The sequence below is a fragment of the Accipiter gentilis genome, chromosome 29 (assembly GCF_929443795.1).
Source record: "Accipiter gentilis chromosome 29, bAccGen1.1, whole genome shotgun sequence".
Taxonomy (NCBI): domain Eukaryota; kingdom Metazoa; phylum Chordata; class Aves; order Accipitriformes; family Accipitridae; genus Astur; species Astur gentilis.
This window is the reverse complement of record NC_064908.1, coordinates 7,721,025-7,742,939: the sequence shown is the minus strand read 5'-3', so window position 1 is coordinate 7,742,939 and position 21,915 is coordinate 7,721,025. Positions and strand designations below refer to the sequence as shown.

General features: G+C 47.6%; 1 protein-coding gene and 1 long non-coding RNA gene across 11 annotated transcripts in view; one reads left to right on the top strand and one right to left on the bottom strand.

The window, feature by feature from the left end:
* LOC126052411 (uncharacterized) overlaps positions 1 to 21,915 on the bottom strand; it is a 151,951-nt gene that overhangs the window by 88,084 nt on the left and 41,952 nt on the right. The gene's annotated exons all lie outside the window — the stretch shown is intronic.
* LGR6 (leucine rich repeat containing G protein-coupled receptor 6) overlaps positions 1 to 21,915 on the top strand; it is a 157,027-nt gene that overhangs the window by 107,239 nt on the left and 27,873 nt on the right. For all 3 annotated transcript variants that reach the window (XM_049833015.1, XM_049833016.1, XM_049833014.1), the window contains 2 exons: positions 574 to 789; positions 9,634 to 9,705. In XM_049833015.1, the coding sequence (XP_049688972.1) occupies positions 574 to 789; positions 9,634 to 9,705 (288 nt within the window). The remainder of the gene's footprint in view (positions 1 to 573; positions 790 to 9,633; positions 9,706 to 21,915) is intronic.

Here is a 21,915-nt window from a genome sequence, read left to right as displayed (position 1 = left end):
CAGATCAAACGCAGGACCCCAAGCAGGGCTGCCACATATTTCGCATTTCCAGACAAATCCTTTTCTTCTGGAATGGGGCTTTGGCCACACAGTTTGGCTGTTCTGCACATCCTGCAGCAGTGGGTCTAAGCGGGCTGTGGAGTAACCCAAATAGGGCTGTGCCTCTGCAGATCGGCTCAGGCAGATCCACGGCAAGCCCGGCCCCAGGGGATGCAGCTTTGAAGCTCATTTTTAAGGGGGATGCCTGCAAGCCACAGTTGGCCATCTGGTGGGTCCATGTGAAAGGACTCTGCCCAATCACTTTGTTTAAGAAGCTGCCATCAGTTGGCAGCACTAAATGGCCATCAAGAAGGGATCATCCTTGGCCGCAGTCAAACATCTCCAAGCACAGGCAGGAGGAGCCTTGCACCAAGACCTCCTTATGCTAATCACTATTTACAGCCTAATCCAATCTCCCTGGCCATCGATCCATCCCGCCTCGGCATCAAAACTCCCTTTGCATAACACTGCAGCACATAAAGCAATGCTAGATCTGTCTCTCACTTATCCCCACCTTATTTCTTTCCCACTCAGACGCCTGGATGCAAACCTTATCTCTGTGGTGCCAGAGAAGAGCTTTGAGGGGCTGCTCTCCTTGCGTCACCTGTGGCTGGATGATAACGCTCTGACGGAGATCCCTGTCCAAGCTCTGAACCACCTGCCAGCGCTGCAAGCCATGACCCTGGCTCTCAACCAGATTTGGCACATCCCCGATTATGCCTTCCAGAACCTCAGCAGCCTCGTGGTGCTGTAAGCCTTCTCCGCTTGTTATTGCCTTGCAGCCATGGCATCCTCCGGCTGGGACAAGGTGCTGACCGTGTCTAGCAAACGAGGTCCACCTCCCATGGGAAGACCTGGTGGCCACTCCCCAGGAGCAGCTTTTTGCTGCAGGGGTGGCAGGCAGAGGTTTTGTTCACAAGAGTCAAGGAATCCCCACTGTTTGATATAAAATGCTAAAATTGCCTCCTTTGATTTTTTTTTGCATATTTTCCCCACTTTTCACTGAAGAGCCAGAAAGCTCCCTGATATCATTCAAAAAATGCCCTGCATTAAAAAAAAAAAAATAATAAAAAAAAAATCAGTATCTGGAAACAAAAAGCAGATTTTTTTTCCTGAAGATTAAAGCAATAAAAAGCTTCTCATTTCTATTTCCCCCTCCATCCCTGTGTTAAAACTACAAGAATTTCTATCAACATGAAAAAAAAAAAAATTGCAACAACTTGCAGTCAGGAAAAAAAGCAATATTTTTTTTTCTTGGAAAACATGCCAAGAAAACTTTTTGACCAAATATGATTTTGAACAAAAGGTCTAACCTCAACACCTTGTCCAAGCCTGTGAGTGCTTATTTGCATGACTGTGTTATATATGCAGATCAAATATTCTTTGCAGCAATCACAACCCCAGGGTGCATGTTGTTGTCCCGTTCACATCATAAATATTTTACTGACAATGTAGAGAACAGTGCTGCTCTCAGAAGATACCTGGGTCAGGAGGGAAACATTTAGTCCATGAGCAGTGAGACACACTAAAACACTCTGCAGCCTGTAATCAGAAAGCAAATGTCTTTGGCAGTTACATCAGAAGGTGCATCCTTTCTATCAACAGAGGCTTGTATATTATGTAGCTTTTAAATGGAAGTTTACATGTGCAAATTAGCTAGTCGTTACATTTTTGGTGTTGATTAGCAAGTTCAGGTGTGATTGCCAACTACTTTAGAGCTCCTGTATCTGCATGAAATGCTACCTTTTAGTTTGGTAATATGTATTGATACCAGGTTATTAAGTAACCTCAACATGTGGTGCCTTAGTGAAAGTTTAGCAATTATTTTGCTTTCAAAATTTAAAGTGTTTACTGAAGCCATCTAGCACAGAAAGTGTTTGGACATAGCAGAGTCCAGAGTTTTATTAAGCACCAACTTCAGCTGTTTAGACAAAGCATAAAGGCTTATTTAGGAGAAATGCTAAAAGCAACTTGAGAAATATCAAATAAGTAGTTTTCACCCACAATAGTGCTCATTCTGCAAGGCATCCCATGACCATCATAATGCAACCACTTCATTCAGCTTTAATAGCTAGAACGGCGGGTGAGCTGACATTTGGGGTTTTATTTCAGTCTCAAAAGCACGCTGCTTTCATTCTGGCTTATCCCATACTTTGGGTGAGAAGCAACTTCTTAATTAAACAGGCAAGCTCAAGAAATAAAAGTCATTGACCATTAGGTCACAAGGGAGAGAATAACATCCCACCACAGACAACTGGAAGGGAACATATGTGTGATCCTGCCAGGCACTGTGGGACACGATGCTAAATTTTTGTGGGATCACAAGTGTTTGGCAGAACTGGCCCCATAAATCTCTCCCATGCTTCCATGCATACCCTTGTCAGCACACAGCCAGTGGAAAGTCACCCAGCGTCCTTCCTGCACCCCTACCAAGGATGTTTCCCTGCTTCAGACTCACCCACCAAGCTGAGAAGCAAACAATCCCAAAAGCCAGCTGAGCTAGGCAGTAAAGTTTTGGAGGAGACTTTCCCTACCAGGATGCAGATGACACATATGTGCATTCCTCTGCAAGTTGTCTGAATTTGCACATAGAGGGAGAAGAGCTGGCTGCTACCATAAACATCAGGAAACTTCTAGCCTAAGAGGAATTAAAATGAGAACCTGGGGGAGGAGAGCCAAGGGCAAATGTGGAGGAGCACAGGGGAATCTCTTGTATACAGCCTGATTAATACTCATGGACACAGCTGACCACAGCTGAAGGCACGACCTTCCCGGGTGCAGAGATGTGCTTTTCCTCCTCCACACACCTTGGGCCTTTGGGAGAGATGTAGGTGATCATCCTGCACTGACACAAAGACACTGACACCAACATCAGAATATACAAGCCTCAATCTGGAATAAGTTAAGGGATTCAGTCTTTGCTAATAAATTACACCTCTGTTGAGGAATTCCCTGATCTTATTCCCATCTATTGCTGCTGCAGGTTTCTAACTAGGGCTGCAGGGTGTTCAATAAACAGAGCCTCATGTAAATCACTCATCGTGAAATCTATGAGTCTTGGTAATTGGCACCATCCTTTCCCCAGCTTTGATAACAAAGACTTCATGTTGGCACTGTGCTGCTGATGGCAGAAGGGACATGGTTTATTTGATCAGGGTGGCTCATGGGAATAGGATACTGAAGATGTTACCTCCAAGTCTGATCTATTCAGGAATGTGTCTTAGCATCTACAAGCAGAAATAGTCCTGACTATTTTTCAGTTAATGATTTAGATGAAGCAAAGGTTTTTTTACAAAAAGCATCTTCTTTCTTGGGCATAAAGATTTTTCATTTAGAAGCAAGCATCTGAAACCCCCATGCTGCTGTGCTGACAGTCTGATAAAGTGCATGACAGCAGATCTTATTAGTGTCCCTCTTCTCTGTTGGCTGAAATCAGCAGAAAGCCAACTCTTGAACCAGGAGTCGCAGCACCTCTTCCAGCCCCCGTCCCCAGAGGGGTCCACTAGTCCTGCAGTAAAATCTCACATGGACTAATTTGGGACCACAGCCAGGAATTCCCCCAGTGCTGCAGATGTGCCCTTGCTGCCACATCTCTGCAATGGGCTACAGTTCCCCTCTTTCCTGGTGTCACCAAAGGAGCTGTGAGCACTCTTAGCAGAGATGCTAGGATATGGTTGGGACACAGAGTCAGAGTGACTTCTCCTAAACAGGCCAAGCAGTAGAGAGGTTCGTTCTGCAGCCCTGTAATGATGGACCTGGCTAGAGAAAGTCTTTGGGTAGTTGTACTTCCATCACATGGCAGGGAATCCTTTAAGTTAGAGCAAATTAAGTCAAAACCCAGATCGTTCTCTGTTCGGGTCCACAGGGAGCCTTAGCTGCTGGAAACCCCACTGACTCAAACATTCCTGCAATGCTGAACATCCCACTGTCAAAAGGACTCAGCATATGCTGCCTCACATGCAGTGATGTTGGAGCTAGAGAGTTAACTTGGCCCCATAATGCAAAAAAAAATGGTCCATTCTTCTTATCTGGCCCTGCCCCTTGTCTACCTGCACACAAGTCCTTCTAAAACAAGGATTCTGGGAAAGTTGTTTTCATGTTGCTACCAATTAGTTCTGCTTAATGCCCTCTAATTCTTGCACTCTATCTCTGCCTCCTCTGTGCTATCTCTGTATTCGTTACTCTCTGTCATACCCTTCCCTCATTGTGGGGTTTCCAGTCCCCATCCAGTTAACTGTTTTGCAATCAGAATTTAGTCTACATATCACACTTGTTTGTTCCTCCACACCTTTGAGATGGAGAGACCTGAACCGCATGCTGTAGCAAAGACAAAAATTAATGCCAGTTTATACAATGGCATAATGCCGTTCTGTAGCCCATTTTCTCTTTTCTAGTCATCTCTATCATTTAATTTGCTTTTTTTGACAGCTACTAAACTCGAAGACCTCCTTCCTGTAGATATTTAAAAACCTGTTACTGCATATGCTCATGTACTACTAGCTTCCCCCCACCTCTGCAGCATTCATGCAATCTGAATTTCAGCTGATGTTTTAGTCGAGGACAAGCCTCTTACCTGCAAGTGCTTCCCTCTTAGATCACCCAGCAAGACCTTCCAGCTGAATGTGTTGAGATCTGAAGACTGTAAATGAAGGATATTTAGTGGGATTTATCTTTTCACAATTTTTATCATGTAAGGACATGATGCAGCTCTCTCTCTAACAGCATGGCTTAGTGACTAGGGGAGAAAACTAGTTTCCAAGGCTCCCCGGTTCCCATCCCCATTTTGGTCCTTGTTCTGATGTTACTCTGGCCAAAACTTTCAAAAGGGCCCACTGATTTTCAGTGACGTCCCTGCCTGGGAGCAAACGTCACACACCTCATCCCTGCTTTCCAGGGGAGCTGAGCACCAGTAGTTTCAGCTAACATCTGTGGGACTTGGAGCTCCCCAGCATGCCAAACACCAGTCTGTTAGATCAGTGTCAGGATGAACCTGTGCATGTCTACCTTCACCTGTACAAGGGAGTTAAGAAGTCCCTCTCTGAGAAGTTCTTGGGAACCTCAGTGTTGGTGGGGAGTGCCAGGCATGTGCAATTCATTATTACTAAGAACAATATTGCCTGGAACATCTGGGTCCCATTCATTGGCCTTTTAATTTGCAGAAGTGCCTTGTGCCTTTTGCCTCTGAGGACTGAGCATGCTGCATTGGCAAAAGTGAGTTTCCCTCTTCGGCACTTGAGGAAGAAGCAAAATAGCACTCCAACGCACCCCTGAAAATGTCACTCCTGATCAAGCTTTATTCTTCACCAGACGTGTCTCATGCCGGTCCTTCACTGCCAGAAATAATCCATGGGAATTTGTACCATTTATGATTTAGGTTTCTCTACTTATCCATGGCCAAATTGAGGAAAAGGACAATTTTGCCACAATAGAGCTAGAAATTCATCATGGCAATGGCTGGTCCAGTGGGACAATTCATATCATGTCAGATTTGAACTTAGTTCAAATCATCTAATGCAAATAACTGATGGAAAATGTTTGCATTTGTCCTTTTTGAGAAGAAAAAGTGAAGTCATTAGAAATGAAAGCGATGGAGAATCCACCACTTCTCTTTGTAGTTTGTTCCAGTGGTTAATCATCCTTAGTGTTAACAAAAAAAAAAAAGCTCATATTTCCCATTTGAATTTTCTTTGGCTTTGACTTCAGACATTTGTTCTTATTATTCTTTTCCCCATTAAATCACAGAACCATTTTAGTACCTATTTTCTAACCAGGAAGAATCCTATACATTACGCTGCACTCATCCCCTTGATCTTATTTTTAATAAGCTAAATGGATTGAGTTCTCTAAGTCTCCATCCTAGTTTTTTCCAGCCCTTGGATCATTTTTATTGCTCTTCTCTGCACCCGTTCCAAATTGTCAATATCCAGATAACAATATGGGCACAAGAAATATATTTAGTCTTCCAGAGCCAGTTTCACCAGTGCATGATGCAGATGTAATATAATTTCCCTTTCCTTAGAGTCTACTCACTTGTTCATCTGGACAAGCACCTTTATTGAACCAGCATTTAGCACATTAGCTCAACCTGCTTTCCCTTGTGTGTAAGACAAATGATGGAGGTGCCCTGTCCCCTTGGAGGCAGCATTTCCAGACTTGGACCTCGCAGTGCTTGGACTGTCTGTCATTCCAGTACAAGACTGTTCTCCAGGACCTTTTAATCCACTGGAAAAACATACAGAAAAGGAAGTGAAATGAAAATTAAACAAATTCTACTAGGAGTGCTGTAGGGATAATTTGGAAAAATCTCATTTATGCCCAATTTGTGATAAGAAATTGTTGGCAAGGACAGAAAATCTTCCTTCTAGAAATTGTTGTGCTTTTTTTTTTTTTTTTTTTTTTTTGTGAGGTACAAACAAATCTTGTAGGATTGGGTTTTTTTCTGGTGTGCTTCTAAAGTCTCATCACCTGAGACACCAGCCAAGATGAAGTGTCTCTCCCTAGCCTGTCTCGGGGATTGTGGCCATTTGGTACTCTGCAGCCACTGGAATTTATGCTGCCTTTCAGCAAGTAGCTAGCCTGTCTCATGATATGTGGTAGCACTTGCACTGCTGCAGGAGCACATGGGGCAAATTGTCTGCCATCCTGCCAGAGGTCAGTTGTGAAAATTGCTTTTGCAAAGAGACCACTGTTTTCTAATGGAGGTGCATAACTGAAAAACAGTCTACATGCCAACCCACAAAAAAAGTGATAACTGTCCTGCTCCTTCCTGGGCAAAGCTACTCTCATGGATGATTGCCCAAAATCAGCCTCATTCCATGGTACTGACCTGCAAAGGGGGATACACAGATCTCAAATCTCATTGATCTTACTGAGGACAGTGGTGGATACTAGCTCCAATAGCAAGGGCTTAAAGAATTCTCATGGTTTTGCATCACAAGAGGATTGTTTATAGCCTGAACCAAGTATCTTGAGCCGCTATCAAACCAGCTGTAATTTACAGGGCAGAATATAACATCGTGTGGGCTGAGCTCAAATTGACAAACACTGGAGGTGTTGCAATTCCACTTGTTAAAATTTGTTTACCTGGGGAGAAAAAAAAAGGCAAGATAGAAGAAAGGAATGCCTTTTCAAGTGTTTACCTTTCTAGCTCTCTTGTTTCTATTATTGCTGTGTGGTTGGGTAACAACTCTAGAGTTCAGCTTGGACAGCAAATTTTTTTATACCTCTCTTTTTTGGTTGCTCATAATTTTGTCACCAAGAACATCCTTCTGATGATTTTCATTACTCTGCCTGCAAACAAAGCACTTTAGAGCCAAATATAAACAGAGCAGGTGATTGCTTTTTTGTTCCGTCTCCGTGCTTGAGTGATAGTAGTCAGCTGCTCAGCATGTCTGAGCTTAAACAAGGAGTCCTGTTTTACCACCCCAACAAATCTCCAAGGAGCTCACATCTTCCCCAGCACTCAGTGGTTCCTTTCTCTCCATACTGTCCCCTTGCAGGAGACAGAGCTTTGGGGCAAGGGGTTCCTGTGGTACCTTTTGCTGCAATTGCAGAGCAACTCCAGAACCAAACCCTCGATTTGCCAAATGCAGTATCCAGTGCTCAAAGGGACCCAAAGTTGTTGACACCATCTTGCACTGGAAGTGCCAAGTGAAGTAAGAGCAATATGATCTGAAGCTACCCCATAACATTTGATAGAGGAAACCACCTGGACTTGATCTTCTTTTCTTGTGATGAAGAGAATTTCTCCTGTGAGATTCTGGTCTTGATCTCAGCTTCTTTTCTCCCCTAAGAGTCACAATCAAACCAAGTTTTCTTGCAGCCAGCGTCCTTTTCTTTTTTCCCATTTGCTCAAAGGAGCAAACATATTTTATCACACATCTTTCCCCTCCCTCTGGAATGTTTGTATGTTGTCATCCCAATGACAAACATCCATCTTGGGCTGGTTTCTGTTTTGCAAGCCCCTACCAAACTGCCCTAGAGCCTGGCTGTTCCTCCACTCCCAGCTCCCTCCTGTTTTACCCTAGAATATTTGGCAGTGGGAGCTGCCTGTGCTCAGCCAAACAGCTCACACTTGAATCCAGGTGGAGTGGGAGATTTTTCAAGCCAAGACAGATTTAGGTCAAGCAGCAAATAATGCAAAAGTCATTGATCCACTTGCCAATGTGGAGTCTCCCCCAGGCTCTTGGAAGGAGGCAGCAGTGTTGGACAAAGGCTGATGCGTCCCTGAGCATGGGCACGGGAGAAAAGGACCCCAAAGGCAAGTGGTGTGGCAGGAGATTAACCACATGGCACTCTATGTTAAAGGAGAACCTGGACTGTAAAATGAACTGATGAGGAAACCTACCCTGACAGAGAGCAAAGAGGGTATCCTGCCACAGAGGACTTTACCTCCTTGGTGGGCATTTCTCCGCACAGACCATTCCAGTGCAAGCATGGACATCACTAACATGCTTAACCATGGGCTGGTAGAAGTGCAGGCTGGGCAGCAGTGGGTTGTCTTCTCCTGTTTTCCAGCAGACTTTCCTCAGGCTGCTCCAAGGTGTCTCTATATAGACTTCAAGGTGCACTTGAGTGGGATTTCAGAGGGAGAAGCACAATGAACCATGTGGCTCCCACCAGCTCTAAAGGAAGCCAGATGGCAAAAACACTCAGGTGTGCACACACACACAGAGTCTCTGGCTATCGGAGAAGAATCCAGGAATTAACGTCTTGGGTTTGCTAAAAAACTGAGACATGGGAGTAAGGGGCCCATGGAAACAGAGAACCCAGCAGACGGACTCCAGAGGAACTCAACATCTATGGAGCTTCCAAGGCAAAAATACCCCAGGTGGCTTTGCAAGCCAGGTGGCCCCCAACACATGGCTCTCCAGCACCAGCATTAAGGCTGGGAGATCCAGAGCCCTTAAGCACTAGATGTTCGTGGCATGTAGCACCAGGATGAAGGGTCATGGGGAAAAAAATGCTGCCTTAGTGTAGAGAATGTGCATCAGCCTGTCGCATGGCCCCTACACTTCAGCCAGACACTCTGAAGCATTAAACTGAAGACAACTTTCATTGCAATCAAACTGGAGCTAATCCAGGAACTGGCAGCACTTTCATTTTTTTGCAAGCAAAGATAATAAACTGTGACTAACAGGATGATTTTGAACTCAAAGCCTTCTTGCTGCTACTAAGGGTCTGAGGAGTCCAAATATGACTGTGCTTTTAGTACCTAGTACCCATGAATGACTGTTGAAGCCACATGGCACTTTATCAGGTTGGGCCCAATGTAAGGTGAGATCTAGGTTGTTTCTTGAAGTTTCTTGCTTAAGCGTGTTCATCCAAAGTCACGCAGCAACCATGAAAGTGGAGGTCTCAGGGAAACTCCTACATCAGCCTGGATTTCCTGGGAGAAATGGGAGCTGTGTAGCTGCTCTGCAAGCACTATTGCACCTACCATATGTCTCATGTGGCAAGAGAGGACCTTATAACACCCCTCATCATCCCAGCCCAGGCTGTGCTCAGCCTGCAGGATGCCCCTTGGGCCATCACTCAGACTGGCAGGAAAAGGTCAGCTTGCACCTCCACTGACAATCTCTGTTTTGTCCACAGGCACCTGCACAACAACAGGATCCAAAGCCTGGGAGCCAATGGCTTTGATGGACTGCACAGCTTGGAAACCCTGTAAGTCACCTGTTTTCTTCTGTGTCCTAAAGAGCTCATGTGTGTGTTCATCCCCTCCAGCACAGCGTGCAGGAAAGGGCTGGTGTCTCTGGGTCAGCCCCACTGCACATTCACTCATCACCATGCTCTGAGGGCAGCAGCAGGGCTGGCTCCAGGCACAAGCCCAGCAAGTAGATGCCCAGGGCATGATGCTTCCTGGGGTGGTGGCAGACTGGACTTTCTTTCTGAGTCTGTGCAAGCTGGTCTGGCTGTGCTGCTGCTGCAGAGGGGTCTGTGCATGTGGGTAGAGTGGCTGGGAGGGAGCTCTGAGGCCCTGGACACAAGTCTAGTTCTGGTGCAATCCAGAGAGCTTGCATGCATGCTCTGCTCGGAGAGTATCCCCACCTCCTCACCACATGCATGTGGTCCCAAAGCCTCCTAGCCACCTGACTCCACCAAAGTGAAGGTCTGCCTTGAGTTCAAGGCTGGTAAAATCCTCCAGGATCTGTGGAATATCTCTCTTCAAGGTGGTCTCATATCACCTGGCATCACTCATAGCCAGGTGACTTAATCTTGTACCATGTCCTTGGCATGGCTGGGTAGGCAATCTGACAGGAGACCTCAGGGAAAGATGGGAAGCAGGATTTAACTCTCCTCCAGGACACACATTCATTAGCAGCAGATGGGTCACCCTGAACTCAGAGAGACTTAAATTTGACAGCTTTGCCTTGCACACACCGCACCTTTGACGACAGTGTGAAATTGCTTGGGTCTCATGCCGTGCATTGGCCTAGGAGGAAACATAAACAAGCAAGCAAATGAATAAAATATCTGAAAGAGTGGAAGAGGTGCCTGTTGCCTTCAGTTGTGCAGAAACAAGTCCCTCCATGCAGGCCTTGAGGTCAGAGTCAGGCCCTCACTCCTTGCCAGGGAGAAATAGGGGGTCTGGGTCATGGCAAAAAGAGGTGACACTTCCCACCATTCAAGTGCCACTCAAGGAGACAAGGCCCTTCTGTGCCCAGCATGGTGCCAGCAGCAGCGACTGGGCGAGAGTGGAAGCAGCAGGCAAGTCCTTAGTCCCTAGACACACTCCTCACAGGCAGGACGATGACACACATTGTCTCTTACTTTCAGACTGGCACATCCTGGGGCCACCCAGAAGGGCTCAGCTGGGGAGAGGTTGAACCATGCCAGGGATGATGCAGGAAGGGAAGCTGCTGGATGGTCTCCTCTGGTGACCCATGGGTCTCCCCCATCATTGTGCCAGCTTGACTTTCTCCCCAGTCATTTCTGGTGGGTGCAGGCAAATACGTGAGGGCAGAGTTGTGGCATCCAGGCAGCACAAAGACAGGCAAGTTGCAGGAAGGAGTGGAGGACTTGCTGATGGAAGAAAACCCTGTTCGGTCTATAACCCAGGCAGACCATGCAGCAACATCACAGCCTACATCAGGGCAACCTTATTCTGTAGCCAAGGTGGTTAAAGTCACCCTGCTGCCCTTCCCAAGCAGGATGGAGCTGCAGAGAAGAAGCTGACCCCTTATTTACTGTGGGAAAGACTAAAGGGCTTCTATTGCCCTGGGAGATAGATAATTTAGTTTCCACGGTCACTTGTGCTGAAAGCTCATTTTCCCTCTCTTCCCCTCTGCTCCTGCTCTAGCCCTTTCTTTGTCTTTTGTTACCCATCTGAAATGCCACGCAGCATTCGGGGAGCTCGGCGTCTCCCTCTCTTGCTCTCAAACCCGGCAGGGACAGGACTGCATAGCACCGCAGGGATGGGGCTCTCTGCAGGGCTATAGCAGTGGAAGTCCTGTCCCTGCTGACCAGGCAGCCCTGGGAGTACTTGACCTCCAGGGATTGTCCCCTTGGAGCCTGACTACTGCCTATGTCCAGGCTCTGATGGCCCGGACTTGTGTATGTGAGTATCCCCCATCCTCCACAAGCTGCCTGCAGCTGCAAGGACAGTGCTGTGGGTGAGATCTCCAGACTATCCTCCACATCTGATCACACTGAAGGAGTGTCCTCAAGAGACAGTGAGCTGGTTTTTGCTCCTCTTGTCCTGAGCATCGAATTCTCACCTCCAGGCCAGCAAGTATTTCAAGTCACTGATCTTTGAGGAATGCATTGTTCCTCAAGTGGAGCCATCCCTCTCATGTTAATCTCCAGCACTCATCTGCCCTGCTGACCAAAGCTGGCCAAGCTTTGTGGCAAAAAGCAGCCAAGCATTTGGCTGCAACAGCCCAGCCAAACTGCTAGACCTGCATCTACCTACCACTTCTCAGCTCCTGTGCATGTGGAGACTATTACAGTCTCCGCACATACCCTTTAACTCAAATTATGATTACATTCTGTTGACAGCACTTAACACATTTTCTTGGCTTGTGAAGACCAAACTGTGCTCTCAGTTACCCTGTGGGCGTTACCTCCTGGAAGGCAGCAGGATGGTAAGAGTTCGTGAAGACAGAAACTTCTCCAGGGTTCCTAAAATAAGGATTTGTGGCCAGATGCTGGTTATAAGCCAGGCACAATAGCTGAAGAACTGTAGAAGTTGAGTGAAAAAAATTGTTTCGGGTTTTCAGAAAAGCCTAGGAAGTTTTAGGTGCAGAAACCTCTGTTCCCCTAAGGGAAATGTTTCTTCTCATGTTCAGCTAGACAGGGAAACTTCTATTTTTATCCAATGCAGCCAAAACTTTAAGAGAACAGCACCCACTGCTCCATGCAGGTCTCAGCTGTGCAAGCTGCCTATGCACAACCACACCAGACACATACCCCAGGTCCTATCATTTCTGCCAAAACAGATCACAGTGGAGCATCTCTGTTCTTGGTGAGGGCTTGGCCGTGATATTTTGGGAGGGCAGAAAATCTAGAAAGAGGTGAAGTGAAGCCAGATGAATGACTTCATGTTTCCCCTGCATTGACCTGCAGCTACTGTGCAGAAGTCAGCTCTGCCAGGTACAGAGCAAGAGTACCTCTGTGTTTTCCATGCTGATTAGGGGGCAGGTAGATGTACAACACCTGCCAGGTCTCAACCACTCAAACACCAGCATGTAGCTGGAGAAAGCAGCTCCAAGAGAATTTTCTCTGTCAGGGCAAGATCTGGCTGTTCACTAGCCCTCACAGCCTCCTCTTCCTGGGAAGGAAGCCTGGGCAGGCAAGCTGGAAGCAAGTCAGAGCCTCTCTGGCCAGATTCCCAATAGGGTTTTGAAATAGTCTTGAAACCTAGTGAGATTCCTTCACCGGTTCCCATAAGCCTGAGAGATGACACAGAGCAACCCTGCAGGGCTGTGGGAAGAAACCCCAAGCATGGCTGAGCCATGAAACCGGGTATTAGATGGTCAAAGTGGGTGATACTTGGCATTTTTTAGCCCTCTCCCAAAGACACGGAGTAAATAAGAACACAAATGTCCTTATGTGACACATCCTTCCTGTAGCCCCTTTGGGTAATGGACTGGATTCTTTAAATACGTTGTAAGCTCAGGGAGTGCCTGTAGGACATGCAGAGCAGAGCCACCTGGGCACAGAGACTTTAAATACCAAGGAAAGGGCAACCATAACCCATAGGCATCCCCAGACGGGAAGACCTGTGGCCAAAGGGAGCGTTTGGACCACAGCAAATGGCCTGGTGCAGTGAGGCGGGGGAATCTGGAGAGGGCTTTGGGTAAGGAGTGGGGCAGTGAAACAAAGGAAAAAAGAAAAGTTGAGGGGAAGCACCATCTCTTGCAAGAAGTAGGAGCAAGGCATGCCAAAAGCTGAGACACCAGCCACACTGCTCTTCACATCCCTTTGCTGTTCCTGCTTTGCCTTGTAAAAACTGCCCTGTAGTATATTGCTCTTTAGGCCATTTAATGTGTGCTGTAAGACATTGGGCAGCATAACCAGCCTCCTGCCATTTGGATGGAAGGATATTAACTTTTACATTTCCTGATTATGTTGTACTTAATTTCTCAATCTTTAACAATGCAGGGAGAAGGAGGGGGATTAGGTTATACCTGTTCTGTAGCATAAGCCTGGTAGTAGGGATGCTTATGGAAAAGTTATGTAAAGAGAAGTCAACTGCAGCCAGGAGCATTGCTGCAATGACAGAGATTGATTCTTAGAAACATTCAGACCTTGTACTTGGGGCTGCGGGCACGGCGCTAGGGGAGACAGAGCTGTGTTTTCAGAGGAGCAACAAGGAAAAAATGCCATCCAAAGGCTTGCATGGTGCTAATATAGGAGTCAAGTTCCCCACTACTGTATGAGGACAGTATTTCTCATAGGGGGATCCCTGTGACATGAATTTCCACAGTGACACTGGTCTTGTGTCCAGGTTTCCTCTTTACCTCCTTTGCTGGAAAGCTGACCAGTATCCTAAGGTCCTTGAGCTTCGCAGTCAGTCTGAATGCAATCTAAAGGCTGATGAATAATTGCCTAATGCCTTGTAGTGCTTGACTTTGATCTCATTAAGTAGGCTGAACTTAGCCCTCTGATTCCCTGGAATATAAATGTTTCCTGGATCAGACTTGAAGGGAAAGGTAAATGCATGAAGTCTCTCCACATGGCCAAGCCCCAGGTCACTGCTCTCTGCAGGGTGAAGGGATGGAAGGGGTAGGTGACCTGAAACTATGCAGGCAAATATATGCACACTCACAGTGTGTGAGTGTGGGTGCATGTATAGCACTTCACAGATAGCCATGGGAAGGGCATCTAACCATGGAAGCTGAATTTCAGAGCTGGCCCCCAAGTTCTAGCTCTAAACATTAGCACATAAACCATCATCTAGCATTTCCCAGCTTGACTGCTGTTAGGGAACCATCAGCCTTGCCAGTGTCCCCATGGCAAAGCAGGGCAGACCCCAGACAGCAAGCGGAGAGTGCAGCTGAAGGGGTGGAGAAGTTCCTGCAGGGATCTTCCCATGTTTTCCACCAAAACAGTAAGAACTCACTGAAAACATCCTTAGGCTGGGAGCTCCACTTTGAAGAAAAGGAGAAAGTGTTTTTTCTCCCATCAGGACTGTTTTGCCCAAGCAGGGAGAGGAGGTATTGTGGCCCTGAGTGCCGGCTGCCACACACATGGTGAGGAAACCCACCAAGGAAGTCCTTGGGGCTTCTGATAGGGGTTATGAAGGTGACAGCAGCGGCTCCAGCAGGTCTGCACTCTCAAGGGGCTCTTCGGTGTGGATGGGCTGGCAGTGCCAAGCAGCACCCTGGTGTGGGTACATGCAGGGTCCCCCATGTATCCATGGTACAAAAGCTACCACGTATCCCCCAACATGTGCTCAGGGCTCGATTTTGAGCTGCTGAAGCAAAGGGAGAGATGCAAAAGTAAGAGTTATGGCTCTCCCAGTGGTCCTGTCCATAGACATGGCTGAGTCCCATACATACATGGAACATGGTTTGAACTGAAAACAGGGGCCAGGGTGCCTCCCTACCCTGGCACATGCAACCAGACAGAACCTTGATGTTTGCAGAGAGCAAAAACATGTCTCCCCACACCAGAGCAGGGCTAATGTGGCTCCCAGGGCAGAGGCAGGGATGGGAAATGAACGACTGCTCCCCAGGACCAGCCCCCAGTGCTGAAGGACTCCAGGCTACAGCCAAAATAACAATGATCTGCCCAAAAAGTGCTGCTCCTCTGATTGTTCAGGCATCTCCGGCACATCTCTGACACAGACGCAGACGTGATGGGGAAGCAGTTCAGAGAGGCCCCGCAGCCCTCGCCCATCCCCTCCGCCTGAGATGACCCCTGCTGCTTCCTATCTTTCTGACTTCTCCCTCCCCATCCACATCCCTGCCAGCTCCTCTGCTCATCAAAGGAGATAAATCACTTGGAAAGAGAAAATCTCCATTCATTTAAAAACCTTTTAATTTATTTTAAAAAAATAGCACTAATAAATTAAAAATGTCTCCCAGAAGGGCTGAATCCAAAACCCTCTGGCTCCAGGCATTTTATCTGCCTAACCTTGCCTCACAGGAAATGCCCTTACCACAGGCTTTTGCAGCACGCTGCCCTATTATCCGGGTAATTAGTTGAGTCTGTAAATGCAGAGCAGAGCTGGAACCTACCAACTCCTCCAGAGAGTTGGATTTTCTATGGAAAAAGAAAAAAAGAAAATTAATATAAAGTGCACCTCGGGCAATGAAGGCAGGAAGAAGGAAATGGGAAATATCTCCACCACAGCTCATACAAGGGTTGTTTAACCCTTTTAGGGCCAGGCAGGCTTTGCTGTTCTGGAAAACTGTCTGCCAAGTGCTGCCTTGCTCCTCAAGTGGCATTTGTCTCCATCAGCATGTTTAATTTGAAACCTTTTGTGCAGTCTCTTGATGCTAATCCCAGGCTGTGCAATTCCCAAAGCAGCTGATGGGTTTGACTCCTCCAAGGATGTCCTGTTTGCTTCGCTGAGCTGCTCTGTTACTTTCTCAGCATCCTGATGCTCCAGCCCTGCTGTGTGTCAGCATGGGTCTCCAGGCAGCTCATCAGAGGCAGCTTGGCTCTACTAGAGGAGGGAGGGGACTTCAGCAGAGGCTTGGGTACCCAGATTGATGGGATGAAGAAAGGAAAGGGGCAGGTGGCTTTTTGGAAGGAAGGACCACAGCTCAGGGTCTGGTTACATGGGTCCCTGTGCCTGGTCCAAGAACAGAGCTATGAAGTTCATTGCCTGCTCTGATTGTCATGTAAATGGAAGGTGACTTTTCCAAATGGAGAAAGCCACCTGTAAAACTGAATTGGCAAATGCACAAAGCACTGTCTGGGAGCATGGGGACCAGACACTTCCCTCCTGTGGTCTCCTTGGGCCAACTGGTCCCACTTTGCTGCATCTTCTCTCCCAAAAGCAGAAGCCTGGACTGCCACAAATGTGTCCTCACTGATGCAGCTTAGACTCTGAACCAGTTGGGTACCTTCCAACTGGGCTCTGAGCTTTGGTTGAACAGGAGCCCATGCAGACATGATATTTTGCAAGATTATAAAGAAAAAAAGAAAGAAAGTGAAGACAGTTCAGGTGAAAAGGTAGTTCTGGAGCCACTGCATTTTACTATTGGTTATGGCTCCGTCATAAGGTTCATCTCCTTCACAGGACTCTACCTATTCTCCCTTTGCCCACCAAACCCTCACACCACCCCTCTTGTGCACTGCCAGCTCTCCAAGCTGGCTCCCTCCTCCCTGGAGCCACTGATCTTGGAGTGACAGACAGCAGTGAGTCTCCCCAGATGTCCAACCCCTGGGTCTCCAGACATGCTTGCTGTGACCTCTCAGGGGTCCCCAACTCCTCTGGCTCCTTGGGCTTAATTTTGCTCAAAGCCTTCCCCTGGGACACGGACCCTTTCACTGAGCAGCTGAGCAAGAGCAGTTGCCCGAGCCAGAGGAGAGAAGCCTCTGCCTCCAGAAATGTGTGAGAGTGAACTGATTGCCTGTGAAAAGGAGGAACAGACACTGCAGGCAGCAGAAATGGCAGTAAAGGCAAGCTGTGGGCATGTTTTCACTGTGGATATGCTGATGCACAGAAGCTCTGCCCCCACCCCATGCACCTTCCTTCCAGCAGCAGCATGCTGCAGCGGTCAGGGCTGATCACCAGCAACTTGTGCACATTGCGGAGTAGGTAGTGGTCCCCAGCTTCCTTCCCACAGTTTGGAAACTCTCTGCTGTAGATCAGACTTCCTTGAGCCTGCCTTCTTCCCCTGCCTGGCAAAGTGCAGCAGCCTTCTCCGTGCCTCCCCTGCCTGAGTCATCAGCTCCATGGTTATTGTCTGTGCATCCCAGCGACCGAGGTCCCCGCTGCTCTGCTTTGCGGTCAGCTCCTTTTGTGTCTTGTAAATGATATGTGCATGGCAGCGCCTGTGCTCCCAGGACCCCCCACGAGATCCCGGTCTCAAAGGCTTATTTCAACCTTGTTAAATAAATCAAATGGAATTGAAAACATATTTAATCTGGTACCTTCGTCAGTTAGAGAACAGACAGAAATACTGGTTGGAACAGACACATTCTGGGCACTGCTGCTTTTTTTAAATAGAGAACAGAGCTGTGCGAAGAAGGATTGGTGGCTGCAGGCATACAAGGCATGACCTACAGACAGGTCCCCCCAGCCCAGCAATAGACCTTTCAGTGCCACATAAACCCTGTAAAATGGTGCAGCATGGTGTAAGTGAGAGGCTGGGATGTTTCCAGGCCAGGCTGTCAGAATGAATCCTTGTAGAGGTTCCTGCTTGTTCCTGGCAGAAATCAGGTACCATTAGTACCTGACAACCTTCCCACAGTGTGGGGGCCCATCTCTGCTCCTTTGGGACACCCATGAACTCTGTCACACTACATCACAGCCTGGCTTCTCCTTATAATTTGCCAAAAATGGGCCTTTATAGGACATTATTAGTTTCCCAAGTAAAACCACTGACCCTAGCAGGTGAGTCCCATGATAGGTCATTTCTCTCTCCTGTGCATACTTGAGCATCCCCCTCTTGCATGTCTCTGTTTAGGGGATGGGTGCACGGCTTCAGGCTGGCTGCAGTCAGACATGTGCTCTGGGTCCTTTTGCATCCCCCTTTCCTCCTTTCACTTATTACAGGCACTTGCTGCATCTCATCATCCATATCATGCTGGAGAAGGGCACACACTCACCACACATGGTAGTTGCTAACAGGAGAGCAGGGTTTATGCAGATGCTACACAACAGAAATATGGCACCTAATGGTACAGCTACTTTTCATACTCCAGACTAATCAGACAGCTCTTCCCAGCTCAAGCTCAACCACAAGCCACAACCTTGATATAAGGCATCTGGGTAAAGCTGTCTGGCCGGGGCCGGGCAAGAGGTCAAACTACATGGTCACAATGGCCCCCTTGGGCTTTCAGACTACCAATTAAATCCTTTCCAGTGTTTGATTTGGCCACAGTAACCAGCATGACTAGCAGCAGCAGTAATTACATTTACTGGCAGCTGGATTAGATGCCAGCACATGACAGGTGGAAATGCAAGCCCTTATCAGAGGCTGCACAAAGTCTCCCTCCGGGATAACATCTTGAACTACACTGGGACTAAAATAGTCAGCAAATGTCCCATCTCCAGCTTCTAATCTTACTGCATCTTCAGGTTTATTAGCTGCAAATTTGTGGTGTTTTGTGGCTTATGGAAGAATTTATAGTACTATATAATTTTTTTTGGCTTCCTGTGTGGAACCACTAATAGTCCCTAACAGGCAGAAAATTGACCTGGGACTCTTTCCCCTCCTTCTCTCCTTTTGGCCCAACTGAAGATATTAATAGTTCCAGGCTGCATGTTGTCAGCTTCAAATCACCCTGGCAGTTAAAGCCCAAAATAACTGTGCCTTTGATGTCAATTTACTTTTATTTCTAAATAAACAACATGGTTGGTTAAGATCTTCCAAATATGAAGCTATAGGCTCACTCTAGAAATAACAACAATGGAAAGCCAGCCAGTTCATTGTGTCTTAGGCAGACTGGGTGACCTTTAAGAGGTTTTCATTTTAACTAGAAGAACAGACAAGGCTCCTTTCAACATCCCACTGTGATGCCTGGAGCTGGTAACTTGGAGCCCAACTAAGGAAAGTGATTTTTTATAGTCATTTCTCTCACACATCATATCTGAACCCCTCGGCTGGGTGATTTTGCTTCCAAAAGCCCTTGATAATGGGCAAAATTCTCTTCCTTATGCCATGCCCATTTTTTTTTTTTTTTTTGTTATGAAGCTTCCCTATTGTTTTGGCATAACGTGGCCATGATGTGTTGGCATCCTTCCACCAGGTAATGCTGGCATTGGGTCCACTTTCCCAGGTGTGCCAAAAAGGGCACCACCCCACAGCTGGAAGACTCCAGAGGTAGCATGTAAAGCCTTAGGGCAGACCCCAGAGCTGGAGCAGCTGAGACCGCAGCAGTGCCAGGTCCAGTTCCCTTGGACCAAGAGGCCTCCCTGGCCATTCCCACAGCCACCCCATCCCATGAGCCAGAGTAGTGCAGTGGGGATAGTGTCACCTGGCGGCAAGTTTGGCTTTTTGCAGCTTTCCCCACATCATCCCAAAGCTGGAAGCATTGGGAAAGTGTCAGAGTGTGGAGTTGGGACCAGCAAAGCATTGCCCAAGCATCTCAGATAAGGCAGGGAAAGAAAGGGGACACTTGGAGGAGTTTTCTATGGCACGTCTATTTTCTATACCCACCCAGCCCGTGGAAAGGCTTTGTACATGGTGTACATTTCACTGCCATGCTTGGTGGAGGAAATTTTGTCGCCACTGAAGTCAAAACACAAAATCCTCCCTGACCCACGGAGCCCAGACTCCATCCCGTCTGCCTCGACCTTATGCCAGGAAGGAAACTCTGGTGACCCACAAATGGGCACACAGGCTGGGCCAAATTCATCATGGGAGAGCAGGTGGAGACAAGCGATGTCTGGGATGGATGTAGCCCTGCTGATATCAGACATCTGTGGAAAGACCCGAGGACTGAATTTCACTAAATGAGCAGAAACTTCCCCACTGCCACGAACATCCACAGCCTCCCCTGCAGTGAAGGTTGGAGGCTGTTTCTGGGTCATTGCTTGAACCAGAACCCAACTCAAGTTCTGGGAAGGAAGAACAGAGAGAGAAGCACCCTTGTGTCCTGGTTTGGGTCTGGGCTTTGGGGAGAGCTGCTCCACTGCAGGGAAGAGATGACACCTGGGGACCATCTCAGGTACTGGCTTCTTCCAGTCTCCTCCAACTAGATGAATCCCCACCCCACCCACCCCCAAAAATCGGCAGGGCTTGGCACAGGGCAGCGCTGGAGGCAAGTCTGGGTGGTGTGAGCAGCACACAGATCAAGAGCAGTTGGCTGCAAGCATCACTCAGGGGAGCTGTTAACGAGCACAATTGGGTTTGTTTTCCGGGAGGGAGGCTCACCTCACTGAAAACCAGGAAGCGAGCACGGGCACATTGTCTCTCCTGAACAGACTGGGGTTGCTGGCAGCCAGGCTGGAGCAGCATGACTACACCTGGTTGCATTTCCACTTTCCAACAAGCCCAGTATATGCCAGCATTCAGAGATGGCTTTTTTACCCAGAGGGAGCTGCTGAACACAATGCTCTTTGTATCTGTCAAGTGCAGGGGGGAGGGAGGCACTGAGATGCTGCCAGGGCTGGGAAAGGTGTGTGTTCACTCAGGAAGAACTGGTCCTGTACATACTTGCACACACACGGAGGTACAAACAAAATGTTCATCTGCTGATGAAAGACCAGCCTGCCTGGAAGAGACATGGGCTGGAACGGAAACACATTTTTAGAGAAAGACAGGAGCAAATGTTACAGCACACTGAATTATTCCTTGTAAATAATATTGGTTACAGATCTAAGATCCCTTTTTCTGTTAGTGAATCACAGTTGAGCCAAGCCTCCTCTCTGTTGGGCAATATTTTCTGTCTGTCGGTTGCTCACAGGCACGTCGGGTATCGCTGGGGAGAAACTCAACTCCACGTCATAGGACAAAGCTTCCCCCAGCATTGGTGACATGATGGCAGTGAGCTGAGTGTCATCTGGGGACAGGGCTCACAATGCCTGTCCTACAGGGTCAGACCCTGGGCATCACACAGGCTCATCTCAGCCCCTCAGTTTGTGGCACAAGGGAGGGAAGCAGTGCAGGCAGACACCCAGCCTTGAGTGACCTCTGCAGCTTCCTGCACTGCTGTGAAACCTCATTATAACCTTGGAAAGTCACTGCAGGGTGAGACTTTTAAAGGTATTAAGTACGTTATGTGCAGATAGAGATTTGGGACTGTCAGTCAACTTAGGCTGCTAATGCCCTCTGATTTCATTCAATGCAGTGATCTAAAGCTTAAATGGATTTGACTGATGCTTTCAAAATGCCCAGCAGTGTCCTGTCTGCACTTCTAATCACTCACTCTCTTTGGAAATCCACTCCTGTGCCTCCCTGAGCTTTGGTGAAGGGATGTGCATTGTAAAACTCCTGCCCTGTCTCCCCCCACCCCATATAATGTGAGGCACTCAGCCGTGTCAGTGATGGAGGCCTGACAGGTACCATTGACAGAAACTGGCTAAGAACATCCAAGCAGCTGATAATGAGCTACATGTGCCTTGCAAAGAGTGAGGTTTATGAGCAGTCATGTGTTGGACTATTCATTCTTAAACAGATCATTTTGGGCTCAAGCAGAGAAGACTTGGAAAAATCACTGATCTGCTTGGACCCAGATGAGAACTGCATGTGTCAGAGCAAGCTCTTTTGGAGATGCAGACCTCTCATATCTAACAGATGTGAGCTGGTG